This window comes from Myxocyprinus asiaticus, chromosome 34 (genome assembly GCF_019703515.2).
Source record: "Myxocyprinus asiaticus isolate MX2 ecotype Aquarium Trade chromosome 34, UBuf_Myxa_2, whole genome shotgun sequence".
Lineage (NCBI taxonomy): Eukaryota > Metazoa > Chordata > Actinopteri > Cypriniformes > Catostomidae > Myxocyprinus > Myxocyprinus asiaticus.
The window spans coordinates 17631576-17646544 of NC_059377.1; the positions used below are offsets into that span (position 1 = coordinate 17631576).

The 14969-nt window shown below is 36.3% G+C and overlaps 1 protein-coding gene and 1 long non-coding RNA gene across 4 annotated transcripts in view; one reads left to right on the forward strand and one right to left on the reverse strand.

Moving 5' to 3' along the window:
* Nucleotides 1-200: 200 nt before the first annotated feature.
* LOC127425340 (uncharacterized) lies at nt 201-7815 on the reverse strand. The gene is made up of 3 exons (XR_007894607.1): nt 7641-7815; nt 2867-2972; nt 201-297 (listed from the first exon to the last, which is right to left on the reverse strand). It is a non-coding gene; the product is annotated as an uncharacterized LOC127425340 (long non-coding RNA).
* Nucleotides 7816-8016: 201 nt separating this feature from the next.
* LOC127424822 (protein spire homolog 1) overlaps nt 8017-14969 on the forward strand; it is a 60627-nt gene continuing 53674 nt past the window's right edge. For 2 of the 3 annotated variants that reach the window (XM_051670271.1, XM_051670270.1), the window contains exons 1-2: nt 8018-8604; nt 14454-14485. In XM_051670271.1, coding sequence (XP_051526231.1) covers nt 8292-8604; nt 14454-14485 — 345 coding nt within the window. In that variant the 5' untranslated portion in view covers nt 8018-8291. Of the gene's footprint in view, nt 8605-14453; nt 14486-14969 lie in introns of all 3 variants that reach the window. The other variant, XM_051670269.1, reaches the window with a different exon arrangement.

A 14969-nucleotide genomic window follows, 5' to 3' on the forward strand; every position in this document is an offset into this window, starting at 1 on the left:
AAATATATTTACACATTTAAAGTACAATATTATAATGTAAATATATAGAAAATAAAGAATTTCTTAAGTAAAGGAACTCTTTATTTCATTATTTTAGTTCTGTTTTGTAGTGAATAAATAAATAATTTTCTGTTTTGTATATTTGACGCATATGATGCAATTAAGTTAATGACCGTCTTCAGTTCTTCTTTCTTTTTCTACCACCTTTTCTACCAGCTCCTTTTAGAAATGTTGAGACCACCTCTTGGTGGCTCCCCTCTGTTGCCTCTTTTGTTGAGGGGTTCTTTCTTATGGCTCCTGAAATCATAGAACAATTCTCATATATACTTGTACATTATGAAAAATTACTATTAATTTGTGAGAAGAGACCAAAATATAACTCCTTTTCACTGTAAATCTTCACATCAACAGTCTTCCTGGCGATGATTTGAGGCTCGATTATGCATCCTAGCGCCATCTAGCGGTTCTGTGCATGCGTCAAGCACTAGGATGTGTAATCAAGCCTGAAATCATGATCGCCAGGAAGACTGTTGATGTGAAAAGAAGTTCAATTTTGGTCTGTACTTGCACAAAATCCATTGAATTGCTTCAGAAGATATTTATTTAAACCACTGGGGTCGTTTGGATTACTTTTCTGCTGTTTTTGTGTGTTTTTGGAACTTTTGAAGTGTTGGCATTGAATGGACAAACAGCTAAAATATTCCTCTAAAAATCTTAATTTGAGTTCAGCAGAAGAAAGAAATTCACACACATCTGGGATGGCATGAGGGTGAATAATGATGAGAGAATTTTATTTTTGGGTGAACTATTCCTTTAACCGTCACATCATAAAACACAACATCATAAAGTCATGCAGTTCCATCTTTAAATCAACTGTGGAGCGTTACAGGAAGAAACTGAAAAGTATAATCTTTATTTGACATATTCATACAGAAAAGACAGCAGTGTTCATCGGTCCGGTAATACTGAATCTGACCTGAAGTACATTAGAAAATCACCTGCACTTAATGCTCACACACACATATGGCTTGTAAGGAAATGTTTGAGATTCTGTTATGCAGGGCCAGTCCTAGCCTTTTGGGGACCCCAAGCAAAAATTTGTATGTGCAGTATGTTCGTAACATTTATAGGGCTCTGTTTTCATGACTGCGCCAGGCGCAGCGCAACGACATCGGGCTCAAATTGTGAAAGAGTGGTTCAGGGAGCATGAGGAATCATTTTCACACATGAATTGGCCACCACAGAGTCCTGACCTTAACCCCATTGAAAGTCTTTGGGATGTGCTGGAGAAGACTTTATGGAGTGGTTCGACTCTCCCGTCGTCAATACAAGATCTTGGCTAAAATTTAATGCAATTCTGGATGGAAATAAATGTTGCGACGTTGCATAAGGTTGCTGAAACAATGCCACAACGAATGCGCACCATAATCAAAGCTGCTGGTGTGGAGAGTTTGTGGTTGTCGCTGTCTGAACTTCGGAGTTTGCTGTTTTTTTCAAATACAGACCGGTCAATAAATGTGTCTGTGGTGGCCTGGGTAGCTCAGCGAGTACTGACGCTGACTACCACCCCAGAAGTCGCGAGTTCGAATCCAGGGAGTACTGAGTGACTCCAGACAGGTCTCCTAAGCAACCAAATTGGCCCGGTTGCTAGGGAGTGTAGAGTCACATGAGGTAACTTCCTCGTGGTCGCGATTATTGGTTCTCGCTCTCAATGGGGTGTGTGGTAAGTTGTGCATGGATCGCGGAGAGTACCATGAGCCTCCACATGCATGGAGTATCCGCGGTGTCATGCACCACGTGATAAGATGCGCGGATTGACTGTCTCAGAAGCGGAGGCAACTGAGACTTGTCCTCCGCCACCCAGATTGAGGTGAGTAACCGTGCCACCACGAGGACCTTCTAAGTAGTGGGAATAGGGCATTCCAGATTGGGGAGGAAATGGGATAAAAAAAAAAAAAAAAATGTGTCTGTTTTTCCACCACTCTTGTCTCCCTGCATCTTTTATTGCATTTTATTTTTAAAGCATACCACCCATCCACTGATGTACAGATAAAATATTTGTTTATTACAATAAACAGTTATATTTGGGCCAATTAGAAACTGGAACTTCTAAAAACTAGAGGCAAAAAGTCACCACTAAACCAATCAGTCATGTTCTTAATTAAAGTGCTTATCTATGTGTTCATCTACTGACTAACAAAATCCCAAGACTGATAGTGGCAGTTGTAGAGATGAAAGTACTATATTATGTGAAATATTTATTTAAGTGCTTGAATCGGCCATTAAGAATGACTAATTTAAAAGAATATTTTACTGTGCATAAAATAATAAATATTCATGAGTTTCGCAGCACTGGCACCCACAGTACAATTTTCATACAGTTTATTTTTATTTAATACTAACTTTGTGTTAATGTTCACTTTCAAATGGCTTATTCCAGCTGACACAAAGGTGATGGGCCTACAGGTCTTTATTAGCAGAATAACACTGGATGTGCATGCACTCTCTATCCATGAGTACACTTAACAAAATAATGTTTTTTTTTTTTCCTGCATAAGGTGGTGGCGTTTCATCCAAATAGCCAGTTTTACAGTATGTCAAGCTAAGGAACATTTAGAATTTGTTGATGTGTTTAAAATGCAATGTCTTGGTGCTCTGGATAAAGAAATTGTGTTACTCATTTTTGTGTTATGTGATTTTTTATTTTTATTTTAAATTTTAGTTTTTTATGTTGGCAAATCAGTAGCAAAATGGTTACTATGTAGTTCCTGTAAAAAGTGCAGTTGTATCGCAAATTTATGGATATTTATAATTTGATAGTGACTCCAATTAATGAACTAGTACTTATTGCAATGAAGCTTGTTACCTCAATCCATAAGAACTACGCATGGACGCTTGCTTTGGTTTTGCCACCCCTCATAGTCTGCATGCCACCTCCTTGCCACCCCATGAAAAAATTTCTAGATCCGCCCCTGCAGGGCAGAGGAACACATGGACACAAAATAACAGAAGAGAAAGAACAGCACATAGGTGTCAGGATCTTGCCAGTAAACAAGAAACCAGCCAGAAGGCAGGATCCTGACACTTATAGCCTAGCTAGAAACAGCCCTGGAAAGTAAAACATCCAGATGTGTTACGGTCCTGAAAATAATGTCACAATCCAAAAAATCTTAATGGTCTTAAATGTAGGCTTCATTGTCTTTACGCAAAATATAATTTTAAATTTTGTTTGATTGATTTGGGGTTAAAATATGTCTCTTTAGCAAATTTGTTTGTTTGCTTTGGTGCAAAGTGCCTGTGTAGCACAATAAATTGTAGCCTGCCTTCCATGACGTAAGTGATGACACATTTGAAGTTTGGCAGATGCTCAAGTGCACTCACTGCTGCGCGTGGGACTGAGAGCACAAGAGACGCTGGCCGCATCATTTTACCTGCGGATGCTCCAGATTATTTCAATGGGCTGCGGTGGGAGCCGTGCAGGTGCTATCGAACCGCAATATCATGAGAGCTGGACCAGAGAAACTGAATCGACGTGGCTGACCAATACTGATGCTGAAATCCCCAATGGAGTGACTTATAAAAATCATGTCGTTCATGGAGAATGTAACCATACTATTAAAGAGAATGCAAAACCATCAGGTATACTATTTTTGTAAAAAAAAAAAAAAAGAAAAAAAAAAGAAAATCAACTTGAAATGGTAATATTTAACTGCAAACGTCTATAGCATTTTATTATAAGATGCTGAGGTTTTACAGAGTAGCTTGCTATGACATTAAACTTTGTTTGCCTTTAGCAATATGATTTAGTCTTTAAATATTTTGTTATTAGGGGGAACACAGCTTCCACATGTTTGTGTACAACATGATTTCCAATGACTTCTCAGGTAGTGGTATGGTAGTCAAATCTTCAAGACAAGACAGTCGGACGGTTAATGCAGGAACACAATGTGGGAAGCAGACTTTAACTTCAAGCACCTGCACAAATCACCAAAGGACATCCTGTCAATCTATTCATCAGGTTAGTGTCTTGCATCTCACTGAATAAAAACAGGCATCACAATTTTAATGAGACATTACAAATTCAAAAATTCAAGATGCATAACTTCAGGGTTTTGTAAATGCACAGACAAATGAACTATGGTCCATGAAGTGAGCAGCTGTGTCAATGTTTGAACTGGTCTGTTTTTCATGTGATATGGCGACAGCTTGTTTGTGTTTACTGCAGATAAGTGACTCAAAGCAGACAGCATCCAAGGAGGGGTCTACTCATTCAGAGGATGTTTCATCTGTTAGTAATGCTGCCTCTCATCCAGGGGAGCCAAGTGGGAAAACTTCATCTTTGTCTGAGATAGAGAGCACACACTGAAACTCAGAGGAGTTCAGCAATGAGGATTATCGGCTAAATAAGAAATCATAAAGACTGTAGAGAGCTTTATCACAAGTGATGCCATTTTAATATTACACTGTTGAAGAAATATTACACTACCCCAATGGTTTTGTTGTGAAATGGGTTGAAAAGGTATATTTGATCATCAGTTTGCCAGATTGTATAGCATTTAGTGATGCTTTGCTTTACTGAGCAATGCATATGTTCATATTGTTGCAGACAGGAGCTCTGCACCCTCTTTGCAAGAAAACCATTAGTAACAATAGCCTAATAAGGGGTTTCTTATAATTAAAGGGTTTCTTGCAATTGGGCCTGATATCTTGAAATCTTTAAGAATTAAGATTAAGAATGTGTATCAGCATTGCATTGTGCAATTCTAATACTAACACTGATATTAAGTAGCCTACCAAACATTTTTGTCATGCTTGAATGAAATGTAAAATTGACAACATTAAAGTAATATTCTGGGTGCAATACAAGTTAAGCTCAATTGACAGCATTTGTGGCATAATGTTGATCACCACAAAAAATATTATTTGACTCGTCCCTCCTTTTCTTTAAAAAATGGAAGTGAATGGGGGCAATTTTTGGAGTATTTAAAGGCAGAAATGTGAAGCTTATAATTGTATAAAAGCACTTACATTAAATCTTCTGTTAAAAATGTATTATTTAATCTGTGAAGTTTGTTTAAATATTCGTTTTTATGGTCATTTTAGGGTTTATGGCGTTAAGTTGTCATGGCAACAAAGTAGTAAAATTGGCTATAACTTTACACAGAAAAGGTTAGTAAGTGATTTTTATCACACTAAAATCATGTTACCACACATATTATTTATGTCTTGTGGCTATATTTTTGAAACAGTGAGTATTTTAACGTTTACAGATTGGCTCCCATTCACTTCCATGATAAGAGCCTCACTGGAACACAGATTTTTGCTTTTTTTTAAAGAAAAGGAAGGGCAAGTCAAAATGAATTTTTGTGGTAATCAACATTATGCCACAAATGCTGTCGATTGAGCTTCACTTGTATTGAACCCGGAATATTCCTTTAACTGGGTTGTCAAATATTAAAGGCGCTTTTTATTTATCTTTTTTAATTCCTTTGGTGTAAATAAGTGTTTTAAAGGACACTATATTTATTGTTTTTATGTATATCAGACTAAACTAAATTCGACCAATATGGTCTGGGTTTCGTCCTTTCTTTCTAATCTTAATTGCAGAGATTTTATTATTATTATTATTACATACAGCTAAATATTCAAAATGGTTATAAGAAGTCATGTGTTTGTATAACCAATAGATGGCGTAGTTTATCTTCACATTAGACATGCTATTGTAAACAGACCATTTCTGTGATTTAGACCTTCACTTTGACATCAATTGTTTGAAAATGTTTCAAGATAGAAATGAATAACATTTAAGAAAAGTGTGAGACATATGAATGATTTTACCAAATCTATCACCCTGACTGTGATTGCTATAAATAATTAGAAAGACAGACATGGGTGGTTTGCTTTGAAGCTATAAGCAAGAAGTTATGTCTATTTTATAAAAGGGATAAAATATGTATTCCTAGAGTCACATTTTCAACAGCCAAAGTCAATTTGAGTTTCAATAACAAAATAATGAGCCACAGATTAAAATGCTTCCACATTTAGCAAAATACAAAATTCACTTTTTATACATAAATGGTTATGTAATTATATAAGAAATAGGACTAACTTGGCAATCAAAATATTAAATGATAATCCATAGCCTATGATAAACATAATTGTTGCAACGTTTCATTATCCATTTGTTAATTCCTCAAAGATTTGGCGGACACAGCCCACGGCACTCACTTTTGGGGTACCAAATGTTTATTTTTACATTTGGGTTTAACATTTTAAATGGACAGATATATTTAAATGTAACATTTATAGGCTATGTGCATTTAGATTCAGATTTGGATTTTTACACGTGGACCTATAACATTGTGATTTGTATTTATTATTCATTTTTTAAATAACATTTAACTTTTAAAACATATTAACACAATCTTTTGTAATGCTATTTGTTTTGTGTTTTATCTTAATGTGACTTTCTCAGTTCATTTCAGTTTGGATCCAGTGTTGTGGATCAAATGGACATCATGTTAACAGGGGATGTGTGCATGCATGTGATTAATTTTACTTGCCTTTTCAGCAGATTCATTCAATGAGAATTGTCAATGAGTAAAGAAAAGACATTGTGCACATTTTTAAAAAAATTTTGGTATCATTATTAACCCGCTTTTTTTCATCGATGTCTGTTCCAATACATTTCAGACTATGATGCTTTAGTGTTTTTTAAATTAAAGAGTTCCACTTACGATTTACTGCTCTGACAAGTGTAATCGCCAGTTCCCTTTCAAATCAATGTCCCACGTTAACATGGGAAACCAGATGTAACCCTGTGAAACCGCTCAAATCGTTCTTAAACTGTGTCAGATTCATTAGAACAGACATAAATGAAACAATAATGATACCAAAAAATGTTTAATGTGCAAAACGTCTTTTCTTTACTCATTGACAATTCACATCGAACGAATCTGCTGAAAAGGCAAGTAAAATTAATCACATGCATGCGCACATCCCCAATTAACATGATCCCCAGTTGATCCATAACACCGGAAGTAAAAATCCCATTCATTTCATTCAAAGACTAATTGATTTTCAACAATAACTTATAAATCTTTAAAGACAGACCTACAGTGAGCTCCGATGTTGTTTATCAATGGTATATGCCTTTGTTGAAGGTATCAGTTTACAGCTTCATTGTTTAAAAATCGTGTTTAATAGAGTGCAACAGTGCACGCCCACTTTTTGAGCTGTCTGTGTTCCGGAAGTATTTTCCCCATTAATTTCTTCCATAGACTTTTTATACAATCCTTCATAAAAGAGCTGTAAGCCATGAACCAAACCAACCAGCTCTGAGGTGAATCACAACATCACAGACTTTGTTCTGAGGCAAAAAATATTTGAAAATCGAACAAAAGACAAAGGTACAAGGCTGTGTACTTACCGTCCTTCATGAGGGCACAAACTACAATCCCATGAAGCATTGCGAATTATGTCACTGAATAAAAACTACTGTCATATAAAAAAACTATGGATTTTAAGTTATTGATTATAAGTAGCTTATAGAAGCAATATATTTTACGTTTATTGCAAAATATCCATATATGTACAAATATATAAGTAGTTTAAGGGTGAAGGGAGACTGACTGGATTACCTCATTCACAGTAGGTCATGGGAGTGGGCGGTCTCTCAGAGGCATGTTTCACGGGTTTCGTTGGCCGCGGTTCTCTGATTGGTGGATCTTTCTCTGCTGTATCATGGGTAATGTAGTTGTTTACATTGAATTCCGCTATCAAACACGATTTTTAAACAATGAAGTTGAGAAAACACAGACGGACGGCTCCAACAGAAGTATATTCCATCGATGAACAACCTCGTAGCTCACGGTAGGTCTGTCTTTAAAGGTTTATAAGTTATCGTTGAAAATCAATTCATCTATGGGATAAATGAATGCGATTTTTACTTCCGGAAGCAGACTGTTGCGCTGTATAGCGCTCTATGGACTCTCATGGAAGGACTTGACTGCCTTTGAAAAATGCACCATGAGTTAGTTTGCCAACCGTCATAAAACGTCAAAGGAGAAGAAGTCAACTGCCTTTGAGACCATGCGGAAAAGTCATAAAACCGCCTCTCATGGCGAGCACTGACACACCACCAGCACATCCAGATTACAGTTAACGACACAGGCAGCGGAGGCGGGCGCGCGGCGTTTTTCTAGATGACAGACCCAACGTAAACATACGTCTTCCCCTTTAACATAGTAGCATACAGTCATTACCGCTCTCGGGAAACCTGGAGAAGAAAAATGAGTGATGAAGGAATGTTAATCTCACCGTCGGCGCTCGAGAAACCCGGAGATGGAGCGAAAACCGAAGACATCAGTATGGATTGTAAGGATGGGGAAGATGAATTGTCTTTGGAGGAGATTTTAACACTGTACAGTCAACCGATCAATGAGGAGCAGGCATGGGCCGTGTGTTATCAGTGCTGCAGGTGGTTAACGCAGAAACGGAGGCGGAAAGAGAGAAGTGTGAGTCCACCTGGACGCATCGCGGGTCCTGAAGACGTGAGGATCCGAAAGGACGGGACTGTTAAATTATGTCAACAGAGCAGTCCAGGTAACCACCACCATCATATTTACATTAGAAGTCAAATGAAATGGGCAATAAATGGCGCAACAATGAAGGTAGCTTGAAGGCAATGGTAACGTGCTGCATTGTTTACAACTGCCACGTAAATATAACCAGTGCTATGATTTTATGGAGTCCATGAGGACATTTAGATATATGGACGAAATTAATAATTTACCTTCAAGTCAAATCTAACAGAAAAGGCATTTTATTCGAGAATTTATAGGAACTGATTTATATCTTTATTATAAATTAGCGTGGGTTTAATTTTAGTTAAAAGATTGATTTGATTAATGGTTATCCTGATACACTTTCTCTTCACTAATACCCGTATCGTCTGGTTATATCGTGTCGACCACCGTGTCACTGTAAACAATGGAGCCATGTGATAGATTCATCTGTAAGCACCTATACAGTCAAGGGGGAAACAAAAGGGACATGCTCTTTGGCCTAGTACTCGAGTGATACCATGCATACTAAACATCATGATTATATACTTAGTCTCGTTTATATATTGTCCAGAATACACAAAAACGTATGCCACATATGAATAATTTAGACACTGTAATGTTCTATAATATTAATGTTTAAGTACAAAAAAAGTCAACATATAAAATAAGTTTGATGGATTAAATTTAAAATAAATTATAAAAAAAATATATATATATTTTTTAAGTTTTAGAGAAGCACCAAATTCTAGTGTTTTGAGTAGGCAACAGATAACTAGGTTTTAATTCCTCCTAAATGTTTAAGCTTCTTTTTCCCCAGTTAATATATAGAGTGATTTTCACAGAGAGAACTAGTGTAATTAATTTCTCGGCCATTATGTTATTTGGGTTCCTTAGCCTGAGGGCTTTAGGTTTGGTTTCCATCTCTCTCTTTTTCCCTTTGAGAATTAAGCTCTCTGCCAGTCATAAGTGTAATTATTGAAATGACGGTCTCAATCTTTCCATTCCACCCAGTCAGGAATTAGATATGGTGTACTTCATTTACTTTTTGCTTGATTAGACAAGGTTGATTCCATATCGTTCAGGTGAAAGATTTTCCAAGGGACACTTCCGTGGATGTCTTCTGCTTGCCTTATAGTAGTAATGTAGATGTAGGTCTAATACAAACCTGTAAATGAACTACAGTTAGCTGCTGATTACTTAAAGGGATAGTTCACTCAAAAATGAAAGTGTTATCATGATTTACTCACCCTCATGCCACCCCAGATGTGTATGACTTTTTTCTTCTGCTGAACACAAACAAAGATTTTTAGAAGCATATTTCAGCTCTGTAGGTCCTCACAATGCAAGTGAATGGTGATCTGCACTTAAAAGCTCCATAAAGTACAGACAGTCGTGTACTAGTAATCCATACGACTCCAGTGGTTAAATTATTTTATTCTAAAGCAAAATGATCACTTTGGGTGAAAAACAGGTCAATATTTAAGTCCTTTTCACTATAATTCTTTACTTCTGATAGCTCTCCCAATTGGTGTTCATGAGAGGGCTGAGTTCTCACGTGACGCAAGTGCGTTTACATGTTCACGTGAGAATTAACGCGATACAACAGGAAGTGCAGCTCGGTTTATTTACAAGAGAGCGCTGTTCACAAGCTTCGTTAGTTTTGCTTTCATTTGAACAGCACTTACGCCATTGGCTGCGAGAATTTGGTGCTCTCATCAGAGCGCATTGGAGAGCGACCAGAAGTAAACAATTATTGTAAAAAACAATTATTGTAAAAAAGAACTTAAATATTAAATTTAATATCCAGTAGGTCCATACAATCAGGGGCGGTGCCCCTGACTAAGATACTCTTTTAAAATCATTTGTTTGTGTTCAGCAGAAGAAAGAAAGACATACACATCTGAGATGGCATGAAATTATTAGAGAATTTTGTTTTCGGGTGAAACTATTACCGGTAATATTCTGCGTTCAATACAAGTTAAGCTCACAGCATTTGACATAATGTTGATTACCACACACAAAATTTTGTTTTCTACTCATCCCTTCTTTTCTTTACAAAAAGTGAAAATCTAGGCTAAAGTGAAGCACTTACAATGGAAGTGAAGTAAACATTAAAATACTATATTAATAGTACAGCCATAAGATGTAAACAGTATGTGTGTTAACATGATTTTAATGTGAAAAAATCGCTTTTCTGTGTAAAATGTATCCAATTTTACAACTTATTTGCCATGACGACTTAACGTTATAAACCCTACTGTAGAAACTGTAGAGAGTGCTTAACTATAATCTAAATTTTTGCTTTTTTTTTTTTAAAGAAAGGGGAGGGGTGTTTCATAAATATTTTTTGGGGGTAATCAACATTATGCTACAAATGTTGTTGGTTGAGCTGAACTTGTATTAGTATATTGTATTAGTATCAGTATAGGTATGCAGTGGATGTACAATGCAGTCAGTGATTAAATTACCCTGATTATACAAATTTGACGAGTAATGATGAGGAGATATTTTTGGAAATTTGTCCTGTCTTCCTGCCTTATTAAAATCTATATGAGAGCTCTAGTGCCAGATGTCAAGCAAGTAATTAGATCAGAGGATCACTATCAGAGGAGAAATTCAATGCTTATGTAACGTGATGGTCTTCTAAATTCTGCTCTTCAGGGGAAGTTTGCTGGTTTGCTCAAATTACACTGACCATCAGACTGTTAGCTGTGAACTATTCCAATTTCAGTCATGATTTATTCACAGTGAATAGATCTGTCCTTCAGACCTAAAACAGTTTGAGAATTTATTTTTCAGGGCTGTGATGTGTAGAGCCAAACTCTGTCTCCAAGCTTGCAGGCAATGCTTTGTCGATGTTTATTTCTCTCCTGGACAACCCTTGCACTCCTTTTTCTGTTTTGTGTTCTTGCTAAAACTATAGAGATATTCATAGATGTTGCAACCCTGCAAACAGCATGTATCCTTGGTAAATGACATGATGTCATGCAGATTGACCATGTGGTAGGTACTAGAGTTAGAGAGGAGGTAGTGCCCACATCAGATTTAAAAAATTTAAGATTTGCATCACATTCATCTTCAGGTGAGATTGGAACATCTGCAAATATCAGGCAAATTTAAAATTGTGATATCCAGGCCTGGAAAAGTCATACAGGTTAATAAAATACATATACAAATATTCTTGTTATTCTCAGCTCTGCAGCATTTCATCAGCTAAAAATGGCTCTTTGCCAGTGCAAGGAAATTCATGGAAATGAATTGATCAAAAGTTTAGGAAACCTCATTGAACTCAAATGTGTTGTATACTGCTGGAGGGTCTGACGTTCAGGAGCTCTGTAGCTTCTGAGAAGCCTAATTATGAGATATAGGTTAATCTGAGATTGATAGCCTTGCTCTCTGTCTGAAGTGATGCACATTGTTAGTTGTCTGTAGGAATTGGACTGGCTCGTTTGTCATATTGTGATTGCACCAAAAGAATCAGAAAGTGTATGCTGTTTGTTATCTGTCAAAATTATACATATAAAAATGTTAACATATTTAGTAATTGATAGTTCTGGTGATTTGTTTTCTGAATAAACTGTCTGTCTAGAGAGTAAAGGGCAAAAATAGAAGAAAATGACATTGCGATCTGGATAGGTGGGTTTACACCTTTGCTTTTGCTTTGGAGCTTTTAAGTTTCCTACTGCGTCAGACACTCTGGTGAAAAGGTTTCCATGGTAACCAGGTCACTATATAAAGATGTGTGAATTAGGTTCAGTGAGCACTTTTCATCTTTTGAAAGATAATTCGATAGTAGACATTTATGTTTTCATACAATGTAAAAAGGCTGTTTCACTGAAAGACAATGTCTCTAAAACCCCTCGTAGTTCAGGTTGGTGTTCTGTTATTGGTGTCAGACTCTCTGACAAACCAGTGTAAATATCTATGTAATTATATTTGATGTTCAGTTGTTGAAAGTGACCGTTGCAGTAACACTGGGTTCATTCATTGGTGGCAGCAATGAAATGTGGGCCTCAGCCAGTCCCAGGGGAGGCTCTTTCTTTTAACACTGTAACATTACACCCCAGTGCCACTAAAGAGAGGGCTGAAAAGACAGATATTATGGTTCGAATCACAGTATAGATGTTTGGTATCTTGGGCTCAACCAGCACAAACTGCTTTTTGGTTTGCATCCTTTTAATTTGACTTAATTTGTGAAGGTTGTTTGAGGTGGACCCCTGGGTCTCTCTCTGTAATATAGAAATGGGGGAGAGATGTAGCATGGTCAATTTGCCTTCTGTTAAATTTATGCATTCCTGCAACACATACTGCACGCCTCCGTAGAACGATTCTGGGGGTTTTAGTTCACCCCAAAACATAAAATTCTGTCATTATGTACTCATCTTAAAGTCGCTCCATACTCTCATGACTATATTTTTCTATGGAACACAAAAGGTACATTTTTTTTTGGTCTTCAAAGGCTTTGTGGATATTGTGGCTATGCTGATAACATAAAACTCATTGGTTCTTGCAACATGACATCATGACGTTTGGTCACAAGATGCGATGAAAACCAACAAGGTCTGACGTTATTGATGTAGCCACTGTATTTGAATTATAGATAGCATTGCATAAATTACTTAAAAATAATAATCCACTACAAATGACTAATTATTTATCTAAAATTGTAATCCAATTTTTTTCTAATTACTTCATTTAAAGTATTTAGTAATGTGATTACTTTTTCAGTTACTTTCTAAATCTTTTCTGTGCAACAAATTCAAAATAATGTTTATAGTTCTTCCTTTTTCATTGTTACACACAAGTCATACACTCAGCATCTCACATTTCTCCTACACAATGACTCATTATGGGGTCATAATTCATGTATTCTACCTAAATAATATATTATAAATAAGCATAACCCTATAATACACTTAAAAGTAATTAAAGGAATTGAAATTCAGTAACTGTAATCTGATTACAAGAATTAAAAATGTAATGCATTACACTACTTTTCGACTAAAAAGTAATTAGATTACAGTAACAAATTACTTTGTAAATGGATTACACCCAATTGTGACGATATCATCTACAATAATAAAATCACTGAAATCATTCAACTCATCTCTTCCAATAAAACATATTATTCCATGACACTTCCAATCCTCTAAAACCTCAAAAAATCCACTCATTCATCCATTGAATCTTTATATAGTTGCACGAGAACAAAGATGGAGTTAATCCTGGCTCCGAACTTAATTCACTTTTAAACTAGGAAGTGTTGAAATCAAGATGGCGGTACTCCAATTATGAAAAATAAAGTAAAAAGAGGAAAAAGTTACACAACACTGATTATAGAGTATAATAATTATTTGATTTGAGAGTGAATAACGACTTTCGTTCTGTTCTTCACACAAAGTGATCATATGGCATCAGAAGACTTAATGCTTTTTTTGGTTTCATGGTGGGGTTTTTTTTTTTGTCCTCCTTCAAGCTTGACAAACCAAAGTCACTATTCCCAGAATACCTTAGTAATCACCTAGTAATAGATTAGCATTGTCAAAATCAAATCGAGAGCTTGTGAATCGGAATCCAGTTGAATCAGGAAATCTGTATCAATACCCAGTCCAAATTACGACACATTAAATACCCCACAGAACATTCTGGAATCTGCCAGAACTCTCTAGCATCATGGTGTAGAGTTTGAATGGTCAAACACAACTCAGATTTTCAGAAAATGTAAAAAAAAATAAATCTAGATTCTATTCTGTTCTCATTTTCATGAATAAAGTGAATGTAAAAATGTTATGTATTGAAATTAAATATGCTGTTTTTATAGCACTGTTTAGAGTTATTTTGTATATTTAATTGTTTCTCTCACTTCTTTTCTCTTCCCCATTACAGATAAACACATTCCGCCCAGCACATCAATAGAGGTGAGTCATCTCATTTGCTTTTGTTGAGGTGCAAGACTGGTTTTTGACTTTTGAGAACAATGAGTCATTCTGTTACTATATTTGGTAAAGGACATCGGCCTAAAACTATGGATGCAGTGCATTCATTTATTGAGATTTGCTGAGCACTCCTAAGAGACAGACGTAGTTGTCTTCTCTGTATATTTAGTTTCTAGAGGTTTCCAGATGTTGCGGTCACCGAGGAGCAGTGCTTTTTGATGACTCAGGTGAAATTGCTGCTGTCCATGTCAGTAGTGTGGACGTTTGCCAGGGAGATTTTGGTGTAGGTGTTTTCAGGAGTGTCTGTGTCTTTGGCAACCTCATTGTCTCATCTCACTCTCTTGATGGTATTCATCAACAACTGTTTGTACTTTTTTGACGTGACGACAGTGTGGATCTCGGCTTGCCTCAAAGATTCAGTGTTTTTGTCTGGAAAGCTCCCAACCTGTCTGAGAACTAACCAAAG